Consider the following 21,625-nt stretch of genomic DNA (forward strand, 5'->3'; position numbering starts at 1 on the left):
CCTAGGCAAAGGAACAAGAATGATGAACCCTTAAATAGCAATTTTTGTCCTGGAATGTGTTTTCTTATCTCTTATCCCCTTTAATAAGCTTTTAGAAAGTTTACAGTGGCTACGAGTCTCCCAGGGTTCAAGTCCCAACTCTGCCATTTTCTTGATGTGTGACCTTGGGCAAGTTTCTTAAACTCTCTTAGCCTTTTTTTCTAAACAGTCAAATGAAGACATAGTGGTATCTACGTCATAATATTGTTGTAAAGGTAATCCATAAAGTGAGGTAATCCATGAGCACATAGGGAATACTATATAATATAAGCTATTATTATTACTTCTAAAATATTAGTCACATAGATTTGTTATTTCATTTAAACTTTTGAGGTAGGTATTAATATACTCAGTTTAATGTTAAATGGTAAGAAAGGTTCAATAACTTTCCCAAAGGCTCCAGCTAGTAGAAGTACTACAAACATGTATCTCACCTCATCTTTCTAACTCCCAGGTCTGTGTTTATTCTTGTAGGTCACTGCTCCTCAGCATCACCTATGGTTCTTACAACTGGTTCTTTGGCTTCTGCAATGAATTCAGAGGTCAGGTTGTAAATTCTTAGGTAAAGGTCAAATTCAAATATATGACTTCTTTTGCAGTTTCCTTTTGGTTTCAGCATGGAAGGCCATTAGTTGAACAGGGAGAAGCAATATGGTTTTATCTTAATCTGCAAATGAGTTGATATGGAAACATACCGCTTCAAACTAAGGATTACTTAACATGCTCCAAGTGGCAGTGCCACGGGCCCAGAAGCATCTGTCATCCCCACAGGGTGCCAGAGGAAGCAGCACTTCCTCTCTTCCAGCACATGTTACCTGTGCTCTCAGAAGACCCACGGCTGGGAGGCAGGCAGGTGGAGGATGCCACGTTAGCAGCCTGTGCACACGATTGCCAAGTTAAACAGAACCGGAAGGTCTAATTTTAGTCCTTCTAGCCTTGGCATTGTCCCTTTCAGCCAAGATATTTTTCATATGCCACAATAAAGTGCTTTGTTCCAGCCTTGCTGGATACTTCACAAAGGCCCAGCAAGGACAGGGTCAGCATAATTCAGAGCTAAAAGCACATCAAAGACAGAAACATCACTGGAGAGGGCCAGGACTCCTCCAACAACCTTTGCTAAATATGCCCTCTCCACCTACCTCCCAAGGCTCCAAGAGGGGCCACTTTGTTGCCCTTCTCCTTCTACATGGCTCCCCAGCCTCCAGCTTCTTTGTGACGGCTGCTCATCAACAGGAGTCTTTTCTGCTCGTGCCAGAGACTTACAGGCTTCCTGTCTTTCTCCATCCCTGCCTAACAAAGTCTACTTCTTTCCACATATCCGGGTCTTAGTTTTTCTTGAGATGTAGTGGCAAGTACACTAGATTAAGAGATAGAGTAATTTTTCAATTTTAAAACTGCCTGAGTGCTGTAGAGAAAGGTGTGATTCCCACAAACCTATCAAAGCACAGAAAACCCACACAGACCTTGGGGAAGGCCCCAGAAAATTTTCCTAAAGATATCACTTGGCTTTGTGGCCAAGAGTTCCAGTCTGAGCTCTCAGAATTGTGGGTTTTACCTTCTTCAGGTAACTCACTATTTCCTTATTTCCTGAAAAGAGGGCTGAGAAGGTTGACCCAGAGACAGACCCAGAGATGTTGCTGTTTACCATCTCCTCTTAGAACTTCTTTTGCCCTTATGGTAGATGTCTCACTGGACTTCACTGGACAACCCCAGACCCAGCCCTAGGTACTCTGACGTGATGATATATAGGGGTCTCTTTTTCTCTATTTGGATTGTGCTTTAGCATCTACAAAGTGTTTTCCTGTCTTCTCATTTAAACCTATGATAACACGCAGAGATGGGCATTGTTATCTTTACTCTTGCTAATGACAAAAACTGAGCCTCCAGAAAGTTCACTGACTGACCCAAGGAGCTGAGCAGTGTAAGATGGTGACAGGCCCAGGGGCAGTCCCAGATGTTCCCAGTCCTGGCTTCTCCTCCATCCTTATATCACTTCACCCAGGGCTAAGTAGAATGGGCCTCAGAACTCAAGTTTTTTGGCCCACAAGTAAATCCTGACATCTTGCTGTGAATCAGTTGTTTGAAAAGAGAGTGGCTTTGATGGAAAAGTATGACCAGATTCCCTTTTGGTGAATCCTGAGACTGATTGTTTTGTGAATGAAAGTTTGCGTTTGTTGAACTGGAAGTTATTTTTCAACATTTTTTCTACTGTATTTAACACAGACAAATAAGTATTTACCCTTGAGTATATACACAATCATTTTGATATTTATGTATTTTGATTTAAATAAGTGACATTGATTATAAATGTTGAACATGCTCATTATAGGAGTTCAGAAAGATACTGAGAGTGAAATGTTACCATTATACCTCTAGCAGCTATAACAACTGTTAAGATTTTAATGCAAGTGATATGCTGTCAAAACTTTCTGCGTGTGCAAACTTGTGCGTGTGTGTATGTAAAGCGAAAGCAGGGCAATACCACACATACTGAGTTGTGACCTTTTTTTTACTTAACGGTTGCTTGCAGATATCTTTCCTTTTTTTTTTTTTTTTTGAACCTCAAGTGCAAAGTTGTGTTCATCATACTCCTCAGTTCATGGTATATTCTCACCATTGTCATATAAATCCCTCTTTTGTCTTATTATATATTTTAATTTTCCTCCTTACCTTCTATACTCACTCTCATCCCTCTCATCCATTCTATTGTATTTAATATGTACAAAGAAATGTTTACCCTTGAATTTATACCGAAGCATTTTGATATTTATGTGTTTTAATTTAAATAAGTGACATTGAGTTCATATCAAGCTATGCCCATCAATGTAGATATACATTACCATTTTTCATGGCTTCATGGTTTAAAAACCCAGTGCTGTCGAGTCGATCTACCAAAATTTATTTAACCAGTTTCCTATGGCAAACATTTAGGTTGTTACAATTTTCTTGTTTTGTTTTAAACAATGCTGAGACAAATATCCCTGTATGTATGTCTCTGCAGACTTGGGTGACTATTTCCTTAAGATAATTTTGAAGGACCACTTTGTAAAATGTTCTTCACCCAAGCAGAAGCTTCCTTGTTGATTCCCAAGTTCTCGTTCTCTCTCTCCTATGCCATTTTGCTTGTCTCTCCTCAGTGGCACTTAGTACAGTCATCTTTATTTCATAAGTTCTCTCTTATCACCAAGCTGATAAGCTCTAGCTCTATGATGGTAGGGATTATACCTTAATTAATTCCTTTAACAACATCTCCTGAGTACCTGTTCAGTGATAGGCTCTTACCTAGGTGCAGAGGTGAACCAAACACTCACCTTGAGGGACTCATAAGCTGGTGAGATGGCAGACTTGTGCTACAGCTATTGCTATAGCAGGTGATGCAGTGACAGCCGTGGGTACAGTCAGGGTGCAAAAGAGGAAGGCAGACAAAGATGTCACCGAAGGTGAGGTACTTCCTCTGTGTCTCGAAATACGTGTTGAAGTTCACTAGGAGACCAAGGTGGAGCTAGTAGGGACCACCCTCAAAGCAAAATAACAGAAATACACAAACTAAGAGGTTTGAAATAATATAGCAAGTCTAGAGCATAGGTGGGGGTGTAGTGAGAAATGAGGCTAAAAATGTCTTAGAAGGGGGATGGAAGAGTTGGAGGGCGAGGGGTAAGGTAGGCCCAGGTGAGCAGGTCTTGAAAGCCACACTGAGGACTGGAGTTCAAAGTGAGGATAACAGGAAGCCACTGAAGGCTTTAAGCAGGGCAATGGCATGATTGGATTTTGCCTTTTAGAAGGGTTATTCTGGCTGGAGTGTGGAAAATGAGTTTCAGGAGGGCAAGTCTGTAGATTAGGAAGCAAGTTAGGAGGCTGTTTTAATAAGTAAAGTGAGAGATGAAGGTAGTGGGAACAGAGAGAAGTAGACAGAGTTGAGAGAGTTAGGAAGTATAAACTACCAACTGCCTATCTTAAAGATTAATTAGATACAGGAACGTGAATGAGAAGTTGGAATCCAGAATGGTGATGCGTATGTCCCTGGGTGAATGGTGGGGTCACTTATTCAGAGAAGAACATAGGAAGAAAGGGGATTTGGGGAGGAGGGTGTGGGGAAGAAGACCAGTTTGATTTTGGATAACGTATTCAGTTTGATGTGCTTGCAGGACTCAAACGTGGAAATGCCTGACAGGCAGATGTATATAAGTACCTAGTATTCAGGAAAGTCCTGCCCTAGAGATAGATTTGGGAACCATATTTATCTTTTTAATATATAGTAATGCTGTGCAAAAGTTTGTTGAATGAATGAATGAATTCTAGTATAATGTTTCCTTCAAGTAGAACACTTTATTTCTACAGAGCCACCTTTATATCAGAATTTTAGAGTTTTCTGTATTTGAGACAGGAGCCCTGGTGGCACAATGGTTACGCACTCAACTGCTAACCAAAAGGTCAGCAGTTCAAATCCACCAGCCACTTCTTGGAAAAAAGACCTAGCGATACACTCCCATAAAGATTGCAATCTTGGAAACCTTAAGGGACAGTTCTACTCTGTCCTATAGGGTCACTATGAGTTGGAATTGACTAAACAGCACACAACAACATATTTAAGACCACTCACGTGAGTTCAAGTAATTTTTTTTAGTAATTACTACAAAGAGAACAATTTAGGAACATAGTGAGTACAAATGGCTCTCATAGGGGACAGAAAAACGGACTGGGAATCGGAAGAGCTGAATATGAGTCCTGACTCTACCACTAGCTGTAGACACTTGGGCGAGTCATTCACCCACCAATATCTAAGTCCTCACTTTGAGAACAAGGGGAGGGGTTGTACAGCTGATGCCCCAAGGTACTGCCAGCCCTGTGACTCAGGACCCACAGGTGAGATCGGACACTCCTGGTCTGTGCTTCTCTCTCTGCAGCTCCCTGCTGCTCTGAGTTGAGGGCCCTGGTTCTTTCCCACTGGGACTTGGCAGCATAGCCCAGAAGGCAATCTGCTGGACAGAAGGATGTGATTATTAATGAAAGCATTTCCTATGCTATCTCACAGAACTAAGTGAGGTTCTGACGCTGCCAAAAATTGCCCATTTCCTTTCATAGAAAACCATTCTCAGAAGCATATAGAATGGTTGGAAGCAGGACGCACAAGGGAAGTAGAAATAAGATGCAGAAAAGTGGGTGGCTGCTAGAAACACTCCCAGATGAAAGGTTACCAGCTATTAATCAGCTCATGCTTCTGTTCAGTGGATGAGCAAGGAATTCAATGGAAACTTAACAGATGATGCTTGGCCAGGGCTATGGGGGCCTCAGATGATGTCCTTCTAACAGGTCGGATATGAAGCACTCTTACTTAAAGGAGGGGGAATCAACAGGGCTACAGTAAAATTTCCTGTGTTTCATAATTTATGTAGTTCTGTTTACATGCACCAGGCCTGGTGTTAGGTATGGAGCATACAAAGATGAATCAAATGAAGTCTTTACATATGAGGAGCTCACGTTTGGTGGGAGCAACATATATATTAGCACATATTTTGATTATAATCTGATCAGAGCCATGGTTGAGGTTAGCCCAAGGCCCTCCAGAAGTGCAGAGGAGGGCACCCGCCAGCATTCTGGAAACCCAGGGAAGGCTTCTCCACGGCGATGATCCCCCAAATGAGTCTTGTTAGATGCCTAAGCACTGGCAGGCAGAGAAATGGGGAGAGGAGGTAAGATAGAGGTGCCGTATAATCAGGGTCACAAAGGCAAAACAGCATGGAGGACCTTGTATTTGATTCAAAGGAAGTTTAACTTTCTCTTGAGGGAAAAAGGGAGTATTGAAGGATATTTAAAGGGGGACTAACATGCAGTTGTAATCGACTCAATGGCACTAGGTAGGTTTCTAACATGCTCAGAGCAAATGGTTAAGCACTCAACTACTAACGTAAAGGTTGGTGGTTTGAACCCACCTGGAAGCACTTTGGAAGAAAAGTCTGGCAATCTCCATCTGAAAGGCTACTCCCTTGAAAACCTTATGGAGTGCAGTTCTACTCAGCAACCCATGGGGTCACCATGAGTCGGAATCAACATAACAACAACTGGTTGGTTTTTGTTTTTTTGTTTTTATCATGCTCAGATTGGAGAGAGTTAGAACAATGGAACTGGGCATAGAAAGAGTAATGTATAGGAGTTAGAATCTCAGAGGCTTGGGGACGGGTAACACGGAGGAGAATGAATCTTCAAATTCTGCTTCTCTGTCTCCTGGAGCAGCCTTTTTGCTGGAGCCCATGAGGAGGATAATAATAGTGTTTGTTGAACACCTGCTGTGTGGAAGGCACTGTTGGAAGGAACTCAACATGTTATCTCATTTATCCTCATCACAACCCTGTGACCAAATATCAACATTTCCGTTCGACAAACAAGGAAACTGACACCCCAAGGGGCTGAGTAATGTATCAAAAGGCATACACCTTGTGTGTAGCTGGAACAACAATTGATACTGCTCTGACTCCTGCACACATTTTTTTCCCACTAAACTAAGTCCAAGTGAAAAATAAAAGATATTGGGTCCTGATAGAAAGAGAAGGAAACTCACAGGATGCGGTGAAAGAGAAACTGAGTCTGAGTAGAAACTTTTCCAAAGTCATAGACTAGTGCCTGGTCACCTAGCATGGCTTTGGTCAAAGTCACACTTTCCAGGTTCTCAGGAAATGTTTTGTGCCTTGGAAAGAAGGAGGGAGATGGCAGCTGAGTTTGACCCCTGAGGGATACTCAGGCCATTTTGACCTCTTGCAGATCAGAGTCTCTGTGTACCTGGCCTCCAATTTACCAGGTGGGCTTGAGCTTGACTCAAAGTCGGGGTTGGTCCACCCAGCCAAACCTCCAGGGCCCCTTTCAGCTCTCAGCCCCTGAGCTGTAGAGGGGCAGCCAGGTGGGTACTCAGTTAGAAGCAGCTGTGGGGCAGATGGTTTTGGCAGGCCCAGTGAGAGGGGCCACTGTTCACACCTGGACTACATGGATGGCTCTTCCAGTCTTGCAGGGTCTAGGACCTTCAGCCCATCTCGCTGCCCAAGGTCAAAGGCCTGGGCAGTGCAGCAGCCTAAGAATCTTGTTTTTGAGGCTCGATAGTCAGGGCACTGCTAGGCCTGGCTCTTGGCTCTGTTACTAACTTGCTTTGTTCCCTGGCATAAGTCCCTTAACCTCTCTGGGCCTCTCCTAGAAAACAAAGGGGTTGAATCAGACAACTGATCCCTGGGGTTCCTTTCTGCTTTCACCTCCATGTATTCATTACTTTCTTGAACACAGCTCTTGTCACTTGCCTTTACAGTGCCACTGCCATAAAAATATTTTTCTTCATTTATTATAGATCAAATGAGTACTTTTGTCTTTTCTTGAGTCCCTCAGGAAGCAATCTGTGTTCCCCTCTGCCCCACCTGTTTCATGCTTGTGGGCCAGAACCTCAGCGGTAATCCCTCAAGGTTTAGGTTTTGAGGTAATGTCATCTGGGAACGCTGTGAGAAAGGATTTCTCCTCTTTCCTGAAGCTGCACTGGTCCTCAGGGAGAGCATGAAATGCCAGCCTATGATCAACTGTCTCCTCGCCCCCTGGAAAATGGTGCTGGGGGCTTGTAAGTACATGACTGCCAGGAGGGATGAAGAACAGAGAGCAGAAAGAGCCAGGGTGTCAGCTACTTGCCTTTATTAGAAAAGAAAACCCCACAAAATGTGCCAGAGCAACTTTGAGGCATGGTTTTCACAGTTGTTTAACAGTTTCTGGAAACTAGCAACTTAATGTCATTTGTTTACAGAATCCTAGAGGGACGGTGATGAGGCTTGTTTCAACATCCTTTCACAGAGATCTCTATTTTAGTAAACATGCCCAGTGGCTTACAGGCTTTCAGTGTTTGGCGTGGGGACAGCATGCTGTGGGAGGACCGAGCACTGAGCTGGGTTAGGAGACCAGGATCTGGCTCAATTGCCCATGTGATCCTGGAGAATTCGTAATAATCTTTCTGCGCCTCAAACTCTTCATCCTAAAACCAAAAACCAAACCAGTTGCCATCAAGCTGATTCCAACTCATGGCAACCCCATGAGGGTAGAGTAGAACTGTGCTCCATGGGGTTTTCATGGTTGTGACCTTTGGGAAACATTGCAGTCCTCTCTCCCGAGGCATCTCTGAGTAGGTTCAAATGGCCAACATTTGGGTTAGTAGTCAAGTGCTTAACTATGCAACACCCAGGGACACCTAACCTAAAAGCAAAAAAAAAAAAAAAAAAAACCTAAAAGCAAAGGGCTTGAAATTTTTCAAACCTTGGTTCTTCTGCAGTTGTATGATTTTTGAATTCTGAATGCTAAATACAATACAAAGGACCTTGAAACCATATCAGAGATGCCTGAATGGGGCAGAGGGGAAGTGTGGAATCAGAGAGAACTTGAGAGATGCCCATGTTGCTTTGGGTGTTTCCTCCTTAGACCACCTACTTTAATTTTTATTCATGCTTTACATCAGTGTTTCCCAAATTGACTGTTGATCATATTCACCTGAGTTGCTTGTTACCAAAGTACAGATTTCCAGCCCTGCCCAAGACTTACCGAAAACTAATTTTAGTCTAGGGGAATGTCCAGTGAATCTATTTTTTTGGCAAGATAGCCAAAGGGGATTCCCGTAACTAGGCAAGTTTGGGAAAAACTGCTTAAGTGATTTCATCTGGAGACCAGTCACAGGCGAAGTTTGCCTGATCTGATGGGAATTTGTCACTATCCCTTGTGCTCCATTTCTCTCTGCTATGAGCATTCGTTTCATCATGCCCTATTCCAAGGATTGTGAATGTCCCCTGCATCCAGTTCCAAGCCCTTCAAGATTGGAACCATGCCTTCTATTTTTAACCCACCATGCCTAGCACAGGACCTTTTCATGGAGATGCTTAGATGTGTTTGCTGAGTTGAATTGCTCAGGGGTTTTCTGCCTCCTTCAGTTAATTGGGCCAAGGGCCTTTCTTAACACAAAGCCATGATGTCAAGTACAAGGAGAAGAGGAGAGCAGCGAGAGCTGGTAGGGAAGGTCATGGAGAAGACAGGATTGGAACTGAGCTTTGCCGGAGGAGTAAGATTGAAAGAAGCCTGTCACCATTGAGTCGATTCCAACTCATAGTGACCCTATAGAACAGAGTAGAACTGCCCCATAGAATTTCTGTCTTAGTCATCTAGTGCTGCCATAAAAGAAATACCACAAGTGGATGGCTTTAACAAAAAGCAATTTATTTCCTCACAGTCTAGTATGTTGCAAGTCCAAATTCAGGGTGTCAGCTCCAGGGGAAGGCTTTCTGTCTCTGTCAGCTTTGGAGGAAAGTCCTTGTCCTCAATCTTGAGAGATAAAAGGTGGTGCAGGGCACACGCCAGCGAAAATCCCTTTACATTGGATCAGTGAGGTGACCTGAGTAAGGGTGATGTTACAATCCCACCCTAATCCTTTTGACATAAAATTACAGTCACAAAATGGAGGACAACCACACAATACTGGGAATCATGGGCTAACCAAGTTGACACGTATTTTGGGGGGGATACAATTCAATCCATGACAGTTTCCCTGGAGCTACTGGTGGATTCAAACTGCTGACCTTTTGGTTAGCAGCCATAGCTCTTAACCACTACGCCACCAAGATTGAGAGAAGCAATAAAGAAAGGATCTTCCAGGTAGGAGTCTAAGCATGAGCAAGGCCAGGAGGAGATCTATTCTGATTATTTCAGTGTGCAGATTAGGAGCCTGGGGCTCAGAGAGAAGTGATTTATTCAGGGCCGACCCAGGTAATCTGACACTAGAACTAGCCTTGCTCCCAATCACACATTTAAGACCCACTTTTTTTTTTTTATTCATACCTAGCACACCAGTGTGCATTCCATAAGCACACTGGTGTGCTAGGTATGAATAAAGCCCCCAAGGCCTTTTCTCCCTCTGCTCTAGCCCCCTCCCCGTTTCCAGGGCCATTTCCCCTATTGATGTGCTCATCCTTCTGCGAATCTGCACTTGGGGCTGGGCTGCTCCATCTAAACCACTCAGTCATTAGATGCATCTTACCAAGATTCAGCCAGACTAGTTGCTAGAATACGTGGGAGAGACTGGGTGTGAAGTTCTGTGTGAAGTTCTGTGTGCCTCATAGTACTCAACAGGCACAAGTACACCCTGCAAAGCTGGATTTGGATATCAGAGTAGGCAAGGGACAAGCTCAGGGAAATACACACACACACACACACACACACACACACACACACAAAGGTACCTTATTTGAATCCTTTTTAAGACAAAGAGGGTTTGTGGAGAGATTTTCATGGGTGCTTCTTGGTTTCCCTGGATGGTCCTTTCCCATCTCAAGGAACCTCTCCTGATTCTTCCCTAGGGAATTCTTGTATTCCGTGCCTCTTCTGCTATGGGGCCCTGCTATCAAGGTAGAGTAAGGAATGAATGAGAAGTGGGCAAGACTCAAGGCAGGATGACCAGTTAGAAGGTAGCTGCAGCACCCTGGCAAGAGAAAAAGATGGCGTGTATGAGGAAAACAATGGGGCTCAAGGGGACTCCGTTCATTGTTTACTGGGCTGTTTACTAGCTGGTTGAGCTAGGGTAAATTAATCTCTCTGAGCTTCAAACCTCTCATCACTAAGAAGGGGAAAATATCTCTTCCTCACAGCGTTGTTGTTATATGGGTAAAGGTTGCTGCACAAAAGTCTTTTGTAAACTGTAGAGTAAGTGATTTTTCTTTTCTGGGTATCATTCACAATTAAGCAATGCTGGGCTTTCCTCCTCCCCAAGGCCCTGCCCCTTGTGGTGTCCACTTGCCCGTCTGAACCCCTCCACTAGTCCAGTTTTGGGCCAAGTACTGAGCCTCTCTTTTGCAACTCAAGCTGTAAAAAGATCCTTTGGTTTTGGGCAGGGCTAGTTTTTCTCTTAAAGCCTGGAACCCCAGCTTAAAAGTAATACACTCAGGTTTCTGTTACCTCCCCTCTTTGGCAACACATGTTCAAGTCCTGACAGGTTCTCAGGTAACGAACCCTCAGAGGCAACAGACACTGACACTTTTGAGATGAGCCAATTTAAAGTCTATGATTCATATTTGCAAAACCTGTGTTGAGAATTAGTGAGTGATAGAGCTGAAAAGGCCTTAAAGATCACCTGGTCCAACTCATTTATTTTACAAATGGGGAAATTGAGTGATGGGGAAGAAAAGGATCTTGTGCAAGATCACAGAGTATGTTAGAGACAGAGCTGGGATGAATTTCCCTTGCATTATGTAATGGAATCTGTTTATTGGGAATATCACGAGCTTTACTGTCATTTTTACCCTTTGTGTCATCCTGGTCCTATTTGGCCTGCATCACGGTGGCCACAGAACAAAAGGAACATAATGGGGGAGTGTCAATCCATCTGCACCTTCATTCGTTTATCAAATGTTACTAAACACCACCCTTTTGCCAGACACAGGACACTGAGGGAACCCTGGTGGCACAGTGGTTAAAGTGCTCAGCTGCTCACTGAAAGGCCCGGGGTTCGAACCCAACAGCCACTCTGAGGGAGAAAGATGTGACAGTCTGCTTTTGTATACAGCCTTGGAAACCCTTTGGGGCAGTTCTACTCTGTCCTATAGGGTGGCTATAAGTAGGAACTGACTCAATGGCAGTGGATTTGGGTTTTGAGGATACTGAAATAAGACATAGGCCCCACCTTCAAGGTATTCAAAATTTAGTGACAAAGACAGACAAATTAACAGTCTTTTTTTTTTTTTTTTTAGGAGAGCGGGCTATTCTCCATGTAGTTAAATTAAACAGCCTTCTTTTTGCTGGCTGCAGTTTATATTTAGAGTTATGATTGTATTGACTTTCCTTCTACATATAGATTATTATGAGACTGATTTTCCCAGGAAGAAACATACCGAATACCATAATCTGATGAAGGCCAATGACAGAATCTTTGAGTACCTACCTCATAATGGTCCATTCCCCATCATTCAAAAAAAAAATTTGTTAGCACCTAGTTTATTTATAGTATGAATCAGGCTGCATATTAAGTACATGAATGCAAAGATAAATGAAAGACAGTTCCTTCTCTCAAGAAACTAACAATGTAGTAGAGAAATAAATAATGGTAATGGAAGTTTGTGCAGGGTGAAATGGCTGCCTAGGAGAAAGGGTGTCCGAGTTTGCTTTGAGAAGTTTTTTAAGGATTAATGGAGGAGGTGGCGCATGTGTTGAGACTACCTGAAGAAGGGAAAGAAGTTTGCTGAGTAGGCAAAGGGGGAAGTCATTATAGGAAAAGAAAACAGCCTGTGCAAAGCATGCAAGTCCTGGAATATGTAAACTAGCTGATTATTGCCGGCATATGAAGTGAAATGAAAGATTGGCAGAATACGAAAATATGAGCAGGGGGGGACTTCTGCCATGCTAAAGAGATAGGGCCAGTGGCATCCCTAGGGGAGCGTGGAGGTTGCAGACCATACTGGGTGACACTGTCAGAGGAGATGATGCCAAAATGACTGTCTATAAAAATATCTCTATAGTTAGTTATAACAACAAAAACATTTTTTGTAAGCCCAGCTTACATGTATCAATATGCCTACAAGACTAAAACTCTGTGCTAATTTACTTTTTGAACCTTCTAATGCACTCCATCAGAACTGTCATTATTACCCAATTACGATGACTCTTCAAATCACATGGCTTTGTCTGCATTCTCTACAAGGCACTATTGTTTTCCTTGCTGCCAGTGTTTTTATGGTTGGTGATTTTGTCAAATTTTCTGGTGTTTTAGCTGCAATATTGTAGTAGTTAGTATCTGTGAACCTGTATCAATAACTTTTTTGAGACTGAGGTAGCAATTAAAGGAAAAGAAGGAGCGATATATGGGAATTACAATTTGTGAGTAACAATACAAAAAACATTACTAAGAATTCTGTATGGTCTGATATGGGAGGAGGTCCACAGCAGGGTGAAGCCATGAGTTACCATGCTGGGTGACAGCAACCCTAGTGACACCACTGGTGGAGCTATGTCCTGTAGACAACAGAGAACTAACTGTTAAGAGTTTTAAGAAGAGGATCAGACGACGAGTTTTGTATTTCAGAAGCCTTACTCAGGCAGCAGTATAGAGGGTCTGGAGTCAGGGAGGCCAGGGAGGAGGCTGATCATTAATCCACTGATGAAGGCGGGAGCAGTGCCACTCTGAGCCAGGCCAGAACTTGATTTTCGGCATGATTCACCCATTTCCAGGCATACTTGAGCAATGGTGTTGACCATGAACCGTAACCAAGAATCACGAAGTTATGCATTTGAGTCTCCAAAACTGTGATTCATGGTCTTGACAATGTTCCCTGTGTGTGTAAGAGACTACCCACTCCCCAGTCAGCTGGAACTAAACCAGATGTTACAAACAATTCGTGGCAAATCCAAGCTTTTTTGCTCAACGGAGAAGCTGATACATCGTTGAGTTTCAAAAGGCACTTTGGGAAGGTGGTTTTTTAAATAACCCTTAATCCATTTTCCCATCATTAATACAACCTCCCTACTGAGCTTGGGGTTTTGGTAAATCTAGCAGCCTTTTCCAAATAAGGCAGCCAGCCTGCCAAAGTGGCCAACCTCTCCTCTGTCCCTTCTTGCAGTGCTTAGTATCACTGACTCAGTTCTCTCAAGTCTTCATGCTTTTACTCTTTCTGTTCCTTCTCCTGAAATGCCTTCCATCCACTTGTCTGTCTTTCATTGTGCTTTGAAGTCTTGCAGATCCAGCTTCAAATTCTAGCTCAGCCGTTCATTAGTTGTATGATGTTTTACAATTCACCCATGTCCTCTGAGCCTTAGAGTGCTGCCCTATTAAATAGTGGCCATAATCCTTATTGCTGAGTTGTCAAAGGGGTTAGAGATAAAGCTTGTGAAGCTTTCAACATAATGCCCACCCCACAGCTAACGCAGTGAATATTCAGTAGCTATTATTGTTTTTTTTATTGTTTTTTTATTATTGTTAGGTGAGACTCTAATAATTCACCGTGCAAGTTTGTAATTCTCCACTGAAAAGAACAAAATAAAGTATGAATGCCTTCATAATACATCTTTTGGCACCAGGATAACCCAGAAAGTATTCTTACCCAGATTAATTAAACCTGACACCTGAGTACCCACTTGACTTCCATATCCAGCTTTGTAATCCCATAGTAAATTATAATTAAGAGTCAGTTGGCTAATAAAACCTTGGAACTTGAAATTAAGAGCAAAAGTACCTAAAGAAGCTCTATGACAAGGGGCATAGTTGCTGATCCTCACGTCCTTTTCTCAAACAGAAGAACTTGGTAGAGAAAAAAGGCCATTTTAGTGGCGCATGCTGCTGGGTAGTGCCCTGGAGGGAGCTTCCCCTGGAAGGAGCAAGAGTGGTTTAGTTTCATTACAGTGAAAGAATTGTTCAGTGTTAGGGCAGGTTACTGACAAAGGTGTGGAATCTTAGGAAAGGGAAAAAGAAAAAAAAACAGTAATAGTAAAGTATGCGATGAGATTACCCCTTCTGGGCTATTGCAAGTGTAGACCTGCCTAAAGCCTGGGAGAGAATTTGTGTCTCAAGCCCACTGCAGGACTGAAGCCACCTCGGTAAATTCTTCAGAACCTAGCTCAGTCTCCTCTAACAAGATTTTAAAGTTTTTCTAATCTGAAAGAATTGTATTATTATGCCTGCTTTATTAATGAGGAAATTGAGGGATAAAAAAGTCACTTAATATTGGCCTAAGTAACACATATAGTAAATGGCTGAACCAAGAGTAAAAGTCAGAATGACTCCAAAACCTATGTTTTTCCCATCTATACTTTACTGTGATGTTGGCAACACAACCTAGCACGTAATCGATATTAAAAAAAAAAAAAAAGTTGCAGTCGAGTCGATTCCGACTCAGCGACCCTACAGGACACAGTAGAGCTGCCCTATAGGGTTTCCAAAGAGCAGCTGGTGGATTCGAACTGCTGACCTTTTGATTATCAGCCGGGTCCTTAACCATTGTGCCAGCAGGGCTCTGTAATCTATATAAAAAAAAAATATATATATAGGTAACATTATTTGGTACACTATGATTTTTATTTATTGTCAGTAATAATAACAGTCTGGAATTATGTCATCTGAAGCTCACCAACTAATCCCTAGAAAAAGCCACCAAGAGTTTGTCAATTCTGAAGGAAACATTGTAGGAAGTTATTGAAAATGAGAGGAGAAAAATAGAATTAATCTGACTAAAAAACAGTACACAAGGTGTTTTCATTTAAAAAAAAAAAAGCTGCAATGTTAGATTTAGACCCACTTAGAGTTTTTTTAGAGTCATACTATAGAGTCAATTATGAGTTGGAATCGACTCGACAGCACTGGGTTTGGTTTGGGTTTGGGTAGAGTCAGTTGCTGGTCAGATTTTCCAAGTCACTTTTAGATCACTTGGCTAGAAAGCCTTATAGTTCTTGTTATTAATCCCATTTAATATCCCTGTGAATGAAATGTAGAATTAGGCATGTGGCCAGCAAGTGCTAATGAATTGTAATTCATAGAGAGGAAAAAACAACTTCAGTTTACCTTATATGAGTAGCATAAAAAAGATGCATGCCTTTTCACCTGGGCTTCAGTGCCATGTGGAAGATGGTGCCATAGGATGAGCCCTACCTCCTTTTGAGCTGCCAGTCATTTTCATTCATTTCTCTACCAGAATTCCAAGTAGAAGGAGGCAAACTTGAGGAAACTTTGATCAAACGCACTGAAGGGCGTTCCGACCAAAAGACTGCTCAGAACTCTAGCTTGACGAAATGATCACAGCCATGGTGCTGATTGCATTCATTTGCTTTTCTTCAGGCAAAATGGGGAAGCAGAATAGCAAACTGGCCCCCGAAGTGATGGAGGACCTGGTGAAGAGCACAGAGTTTAATGAGCATGAGCTCAAGCAGTGGTACAAAGGATTCCTCAAGGACTGTCCAAGTGGGAGGCTGAATCTCGAGGAATTTCAACAGCTCTACGTGAAGGTAGGTAGTTTTTCAACCTCTTTTTTTCTCAGTACAAGAAATGTTGTCTTCAAGAAATGTAGCTTAGCATGGAATTATAACTCTAAGCAGCCAGTTGGTTTCAACTTCGGTGGTTTTCCACCCAAAGGAGAAAAATGGACATTAAAAAAGAAAAAAATTAAATATATTTTGTTCCAGAGATAAGTCAAGCAATTTTTGAACAGAAAGAGTAATCGTTAAGTCAAAACGCAATGCAGAGGTGAAAGAACTATAAAAATACAAGATAATAGTGTTTGTTGACGAGTGGAAACCCTGGTGGCGTAGTGGCTAAGTGCTACAGCTGCTAACCAAAAGGTCGGCAGTTTGAATCTGCCAGGCGCTCCTTGGAAACTCTGTGGGGCAGTTCTACTCTGTCCTATAGGGTTGCTATGAGTCAGTATCGACTTGAGGGCAATGGGTTTGGTTTTTGGTTTTTGTTGATGGGTATTGATAGGCTGCTAATTACAACATTGTTTGGCTGGCTAAGGACCCCTGGTGGCACAGTGGTTAAGCACTTGGCTGCTAATTGAAGGGTTGGTGGTTCGAACCCACCAGCCACTCTGCGTGAGAAAAATGCGGCAGTCTGCTTCCGTGAAGATTTACAGCCTTGGAAGCCCCTATGGGACAGCTCTACTCTGTCCTATAAGGTTGTTTTGAGTCAGAGTCGACTCAACAGCAATGGGGTCTGGCCTGTTTAAGGCATCTTCACCTCTGTCAGTTAAAGAGGAAGTAGATGTGAGGGCCTTTTCACATGAGATGCCCTCCTCTCTGTAGATAAGAACTTAGATTCCCACAACAGGCATTTGGAAGGGAGTTCTGGTATACATCTGGGCATCAATGTCTACAATATGAGCTTTGAACTCAATATTTTCTACTGTTTAGAACCTGATCTTTCCCTAGACATTAAATAGAACCATGCCATAAAAGGTAAAATTTCTATTGTGATGGTATTGTTTCTGTTTGTCTGAACTTATGAGTTGTATTGGTTCTATATCTGGCATGATCTAAGACATCCCATTTTGTGTATACTTGTATAGTGTTATGCTTGTGGGAGAAACACACTTTTTTCCTTTAACTTTTCTGATTAAAATTCAAAGTAGAAAATATTGCTGTTATCACATAATTGTAGCAAGTATCAATTTGAGCAATACGAACCGTCATGTCTGTGGGAGGAGAGGAGGTTGTGTAGAATATTAAACATTGTCATTATCTCTTAAAGTTGAACATTTCACATTCCCTGTGACCCAGCAATTTCATTCTTGCACAAGTGCAAGAAGGGACATGTATAAGAATGTGCATAGGTGCACTGTTTACAATAGCAAAACTTGGAAATAACCCAGATGTCCATCAAAGGGAGAGTGGAAAATAAACTGTGGTAAGTCTCTTTAACAAATGGTGCGGGCAAAACTGGATATCCATTTGCAGAAAAATAAAACAGAACCCATACCCAGAGGCATAACTAGGGGATGGCAGATATTGCACTGGCCCTGGGCACGTGGCGCCACTGAGCAGTTTCTATTAACCTGGTATGGCCAGCTTCGTATCTATGGCAAGCGCTGAAATTACGCCCCTGTTCAAACATCTGACACCCCTCTTTTAGATAACTTTACCATAATATCAGCTTAAAAATACAAATCAAGTTCATTAATCTTTTAATTAATACATTGCCGTGCTTGAGAAAGGACTTAGGACTGTACCGGGTTAATAGAAGCTACTCAATGGTGCCACGGGCCCAGGCCCAGTGCAATACCCAAATACATCCCTGTCCATGCCGCATACCGTACACGAAAGCTAACGCAAAATGGATAAAAAACCTAAATGTTAAAACTAAAACTATAAAGTTCCTGGAAGATAACATAGGGACAAAGCTAAGGATCCTACTTTGGGGCATAAATACACTATCAAACACAACAAAAAATGCATGAACGACAGAAGATAAACTAGATAACTGGGACCTCCTAAAAATGAAATACTTACGCTCATCGAAAGAGTAAAAGAGAACCTACAAACTGGGAAAGAAATCAGTAACAGGACATCTAATAAGGGTCTATCTCTATATAGCAAACTACAACAACTTAACAACAAAAAGACAGCAATCTCATCAAAAAGTGGGCAAACAACATGAAAAGACACTTCACCAAAGAGGACATTCAGGGAGCTAACAAACACATGAAGACATGCTTGCAATCATTAGTCATTAGAGAGATGCAAATGAAAACTACAATGAGATACCATCTCACCCCTAAAAAAATGGCACTGATCAAAAACACAGAAAACAACAAATGCTGTCAAGGCTGTGGGGAGATTGCAACCCTTAGACACTGCTGATGGGACTGTAGAATGGTGCCATTGTGGAAAATGGTATGGTCCTTCCTAAAAAGCTAGAAATAGAAATACATTATGATCCAGCAATCCCACTCCTATGTATATATCCTAGAGATATACGAGCTATGACATGAATAGACATATGCACACCTATGTTCATCACAGCATTATTCACTATAGCAAAAAAATGAAAACAACCGAAGTGTCCAGCAATGGATGAATGGATAAACGAATTGTGGTATATTCACTTAGTGGAATACTACGCAATGATCAAGAATAATGATGAGTCTCCGAAACATAACATGGATGAATCTGGAGGACATTATACCGGTGGAATAAGTCAAACACAAAAGGACAAATATTGCATGATACCACTTGTATAAAAAGTCAAAAATAGGTATATACACAAAGGACAACATTCTTTAATGGTTACCAGTGTTGGGAGGGGAAGAGAGCAGGAATTACTTATTATACGGTAAACCCATTGCTGTGGAGTTGATTCCAACTTAAAGCAACCCTATAGGACAGGGTAGAACTGCCACATAGGGTTCCAGTGAGTGGCTGGTGAATTCCAACTGCCAATCTTTTTGGTTAGCAGCCAAGCTCTTAACCACTGTGCCACCAAGCCTTCTACTAGATAGTACACAAGTGTTAATTCTGGTGATGGGAAAGCCAATACACAATATGATGGCAGTCAGCAAAATTTGACCAAGGTAAATGAAGACACTGAGAGGTATACAAGAATAAAGGACAACTACGGTAAATTCATTCATATATACAATAAGACACAGAGGGAGCATAGTTATGGATACTTCCTAGGCTTACCCAAACACCTCATTGGATTTATTTACTGGGTTCAAAGGCTCAGGACCATAGTCTCATAGGACAACTAGATCAATTGGCATAACTTAGTTTGGTGAGTAGTGCCTGGAATCTTAAAAGCTTGTGAACAGCCATCGAAGATACAACTATTGGTCTCTTCCTATCTGGAGCAAAGGAGAGTGAAAGAAACCAAAGACTCAAGGAAGAAATTAATCCACAGGGTTCATGGCCAGTGCAAACTACAGCCTCTTCTAACCTGAGACCAGAAGATCTAGACAGTGCTCCACTACCACTACCGGCATTCTGACCAGGGACACAGTAGAAGGTCCCAGTTGGAATGGAGAAAAATGTAGAACAAAAATCAAATTCATAAAAAAGACCAGACTTACTGGACTGATAGAGACTAGAGGAACCCCTGAGACTATTGCCCTAAGATATCTTTTTAACCTGGAACTGAAACTACTCCGGGAGGTCACCTTTCAGCCAAATAATAGATCGCCTTATAAAATAAACAATAACAGGCATGAAGAATGTGCTTCTTTAAACAATCAATTATACTTGACCAAACGGCCACCATTTATACAAAAGCAAAGATGAGAAGACAAGGAGGGGCAGGGAAACTGGATGGTTGGAAATGGGGCAAGTGGGGTGGAAATGGTGAGAGTGCTGACACATTACGGGGATTATAACCAATGTCAGGGAACAATTTGTGTATCAGTTGTTGAATGGCAGTAACAATAAAACATCAATGGCAAAATGAGTGTCCCAAAACATTTTAAATTAAATATGAATAAACTAAAAATATGCTTTATGGGACTACAAATAAATGCAATAAAATCTTATAAAAATAAATACAAGGCAGTGATGCATATAGAATTTAGACTGGTGGTTGCTCCCAGTGGGGAAGGGGAGGAGGATGGAATGGGGTGCAGCCGCATGGTTAGATATGATTATTGTCAAAGTCATAGCTGCGCTTTGAGTGTTGGGTTTTCAGGTGCTTGGCACATTGGTAAAAGCTAACCAACCAACTAAATTAATAAATGATCAGGCTCTGCATGGACCACTGATGAGTGTCAGGGACCCAGAAGGATGATTCATCCAACCCTGTGCACCTGAGATCCCCCACAGAGGTATACAAAACTATATTCTTAAATGTGTGCAGAAAGGGATATGTATAGTTGCATGTGTGCATTTTAGAAAATCACCATGACATTTCTAAGAAGATGTGAAGAATTAGCTATTAGCATGTAAAGATCTTTTCTATAGAAGTGCTAAGAAATGCATCTCTTATTCAGTGCATGTAAGTAGCTTGTGCAGAGCAGTGGGTTGGTATGTATTTCCCAGATTATTAAACCACTTTCCATAGTTTTCAAAGTCACATCTTCTGCCATTGTATCACCCAGAAGTCAGCCTGTGCCTCAGAACTGTCTTCACTCTCAGCCCCTGGGACAGTAGAGACAAATGAAATTTGTCAGTGCCACACTGATATTGCTGAAGGTCATGCAAGCTGTCACCCTGTGCTTTAGAGAGTTTTGTGTGCCAAATACCTCACTTTTTCTTTAAAATGAGGGGAGTTTGCCTTTGAAGAAAGACTTGAAATGAAGAAAAGAGGTATTCGTGTGTACTGGGAATACTGGCTCTGCAAAAGCACCAGCCTCGAGATGGGGACCATGTGACACTAAACATGCCTTAGCGCTTTATGTCACAAGTCATGTAAATGCGCCAAAAGCATCCCCCCACCTCCAACCCACCCAAGACATGAATTTTTTGTCTCAGGAAAGGGATATATGACTTTCTGGATTTTGTTTATATTCTTGGCAGCCTCTTATTTCAGCCTTTTAGCAGCCATATTCATCCTTGGCCTGTGCTCTTGTATCAAATAGTCAGAAAGCAGACAAAGTCCTCATCTTTTCCCAAAGTTGTTTAAGGACAGAATACAAAGGAGAATCACAGAGGAAATGTACCATGTACACAGGCAAAAAAAAAAAAAAGCAGGTCTGCTATGCTAGAAGGGAGAAACACCGAGAAAGGTGTGGATTATGTAATAGGACCCAAGAGAGGAAATGACTGGAAACGATTTCCTTCATTGCTTCTGAAAGTGCAAATATTCAGCCAGACAACCCTTCTCCAGTGAATAGGCACTTTTAGCAGTTCTGTCTGTCTTCAGCATGGAGTTTCAGACAGCTTCTTCTAGAATCCAACTGACCAAGCAAAGCTGCCTGTGGGCTCTGCCGTTGTGTCTGTGAGGTCTTCCTGGCATGGCTATGGTTGCTGACCTGGCCTGCTTCCATCTCCAAGAGATACCCTTCTGCTGCCCTAGAGCCAATTCTGACAAGGGTGTCAGGAGGAGCAGGATAATTGGAGAGGCACCTCCGGTAGCCCCTATGCAAGGCCAGGAACTACAAACCCCTGACTTTAGAAGCCTTTGTATCCAAATATAAAG

General features: G+C 42.2%; 1 protein-coding gene across 1 annotated transcript in view; it reads left to right on the forward strand.

Annotated features, from left to right (window-relative positions):
* Positions 1 to 21,625, forward strand: part of VSNL1 (visinin like 1) — a 143,876-nt gene that overhangs the window by 46,609 nt on the left and 75,642 nt on the right. Inside the window, exon 2 of the mRNA XM_003411895.3 lies at positions 15,851 to 16,017. Within this exon, the coding sequence (XP_003411943.1) occupies positions 15,856 to 16,017 (162 nt within the window). The 5' untranslated portion in view covers positions 15,851 to 15,855. The remainder of the gene's footprint in view (positions 1 to 15,850; positions 16,018 to 21,625) is intronic.

The sequence above is a fragment of the Loxodonta africana genome, chromosome 12 (assembly GCF_030014295.1).
Source record: "Loxodonta africana isolate mLoxAfr1 chromosome 12, mLoxAfr1.hap2, whole genome shotgun sequence".
In the NCBI taxonomy this organism is placed as follows: Eukaryota; Metazoa; Chordata; class Mammalia; order Proboscidea; family Elephantidae; genus Loxodonta; species Loxodonta africana.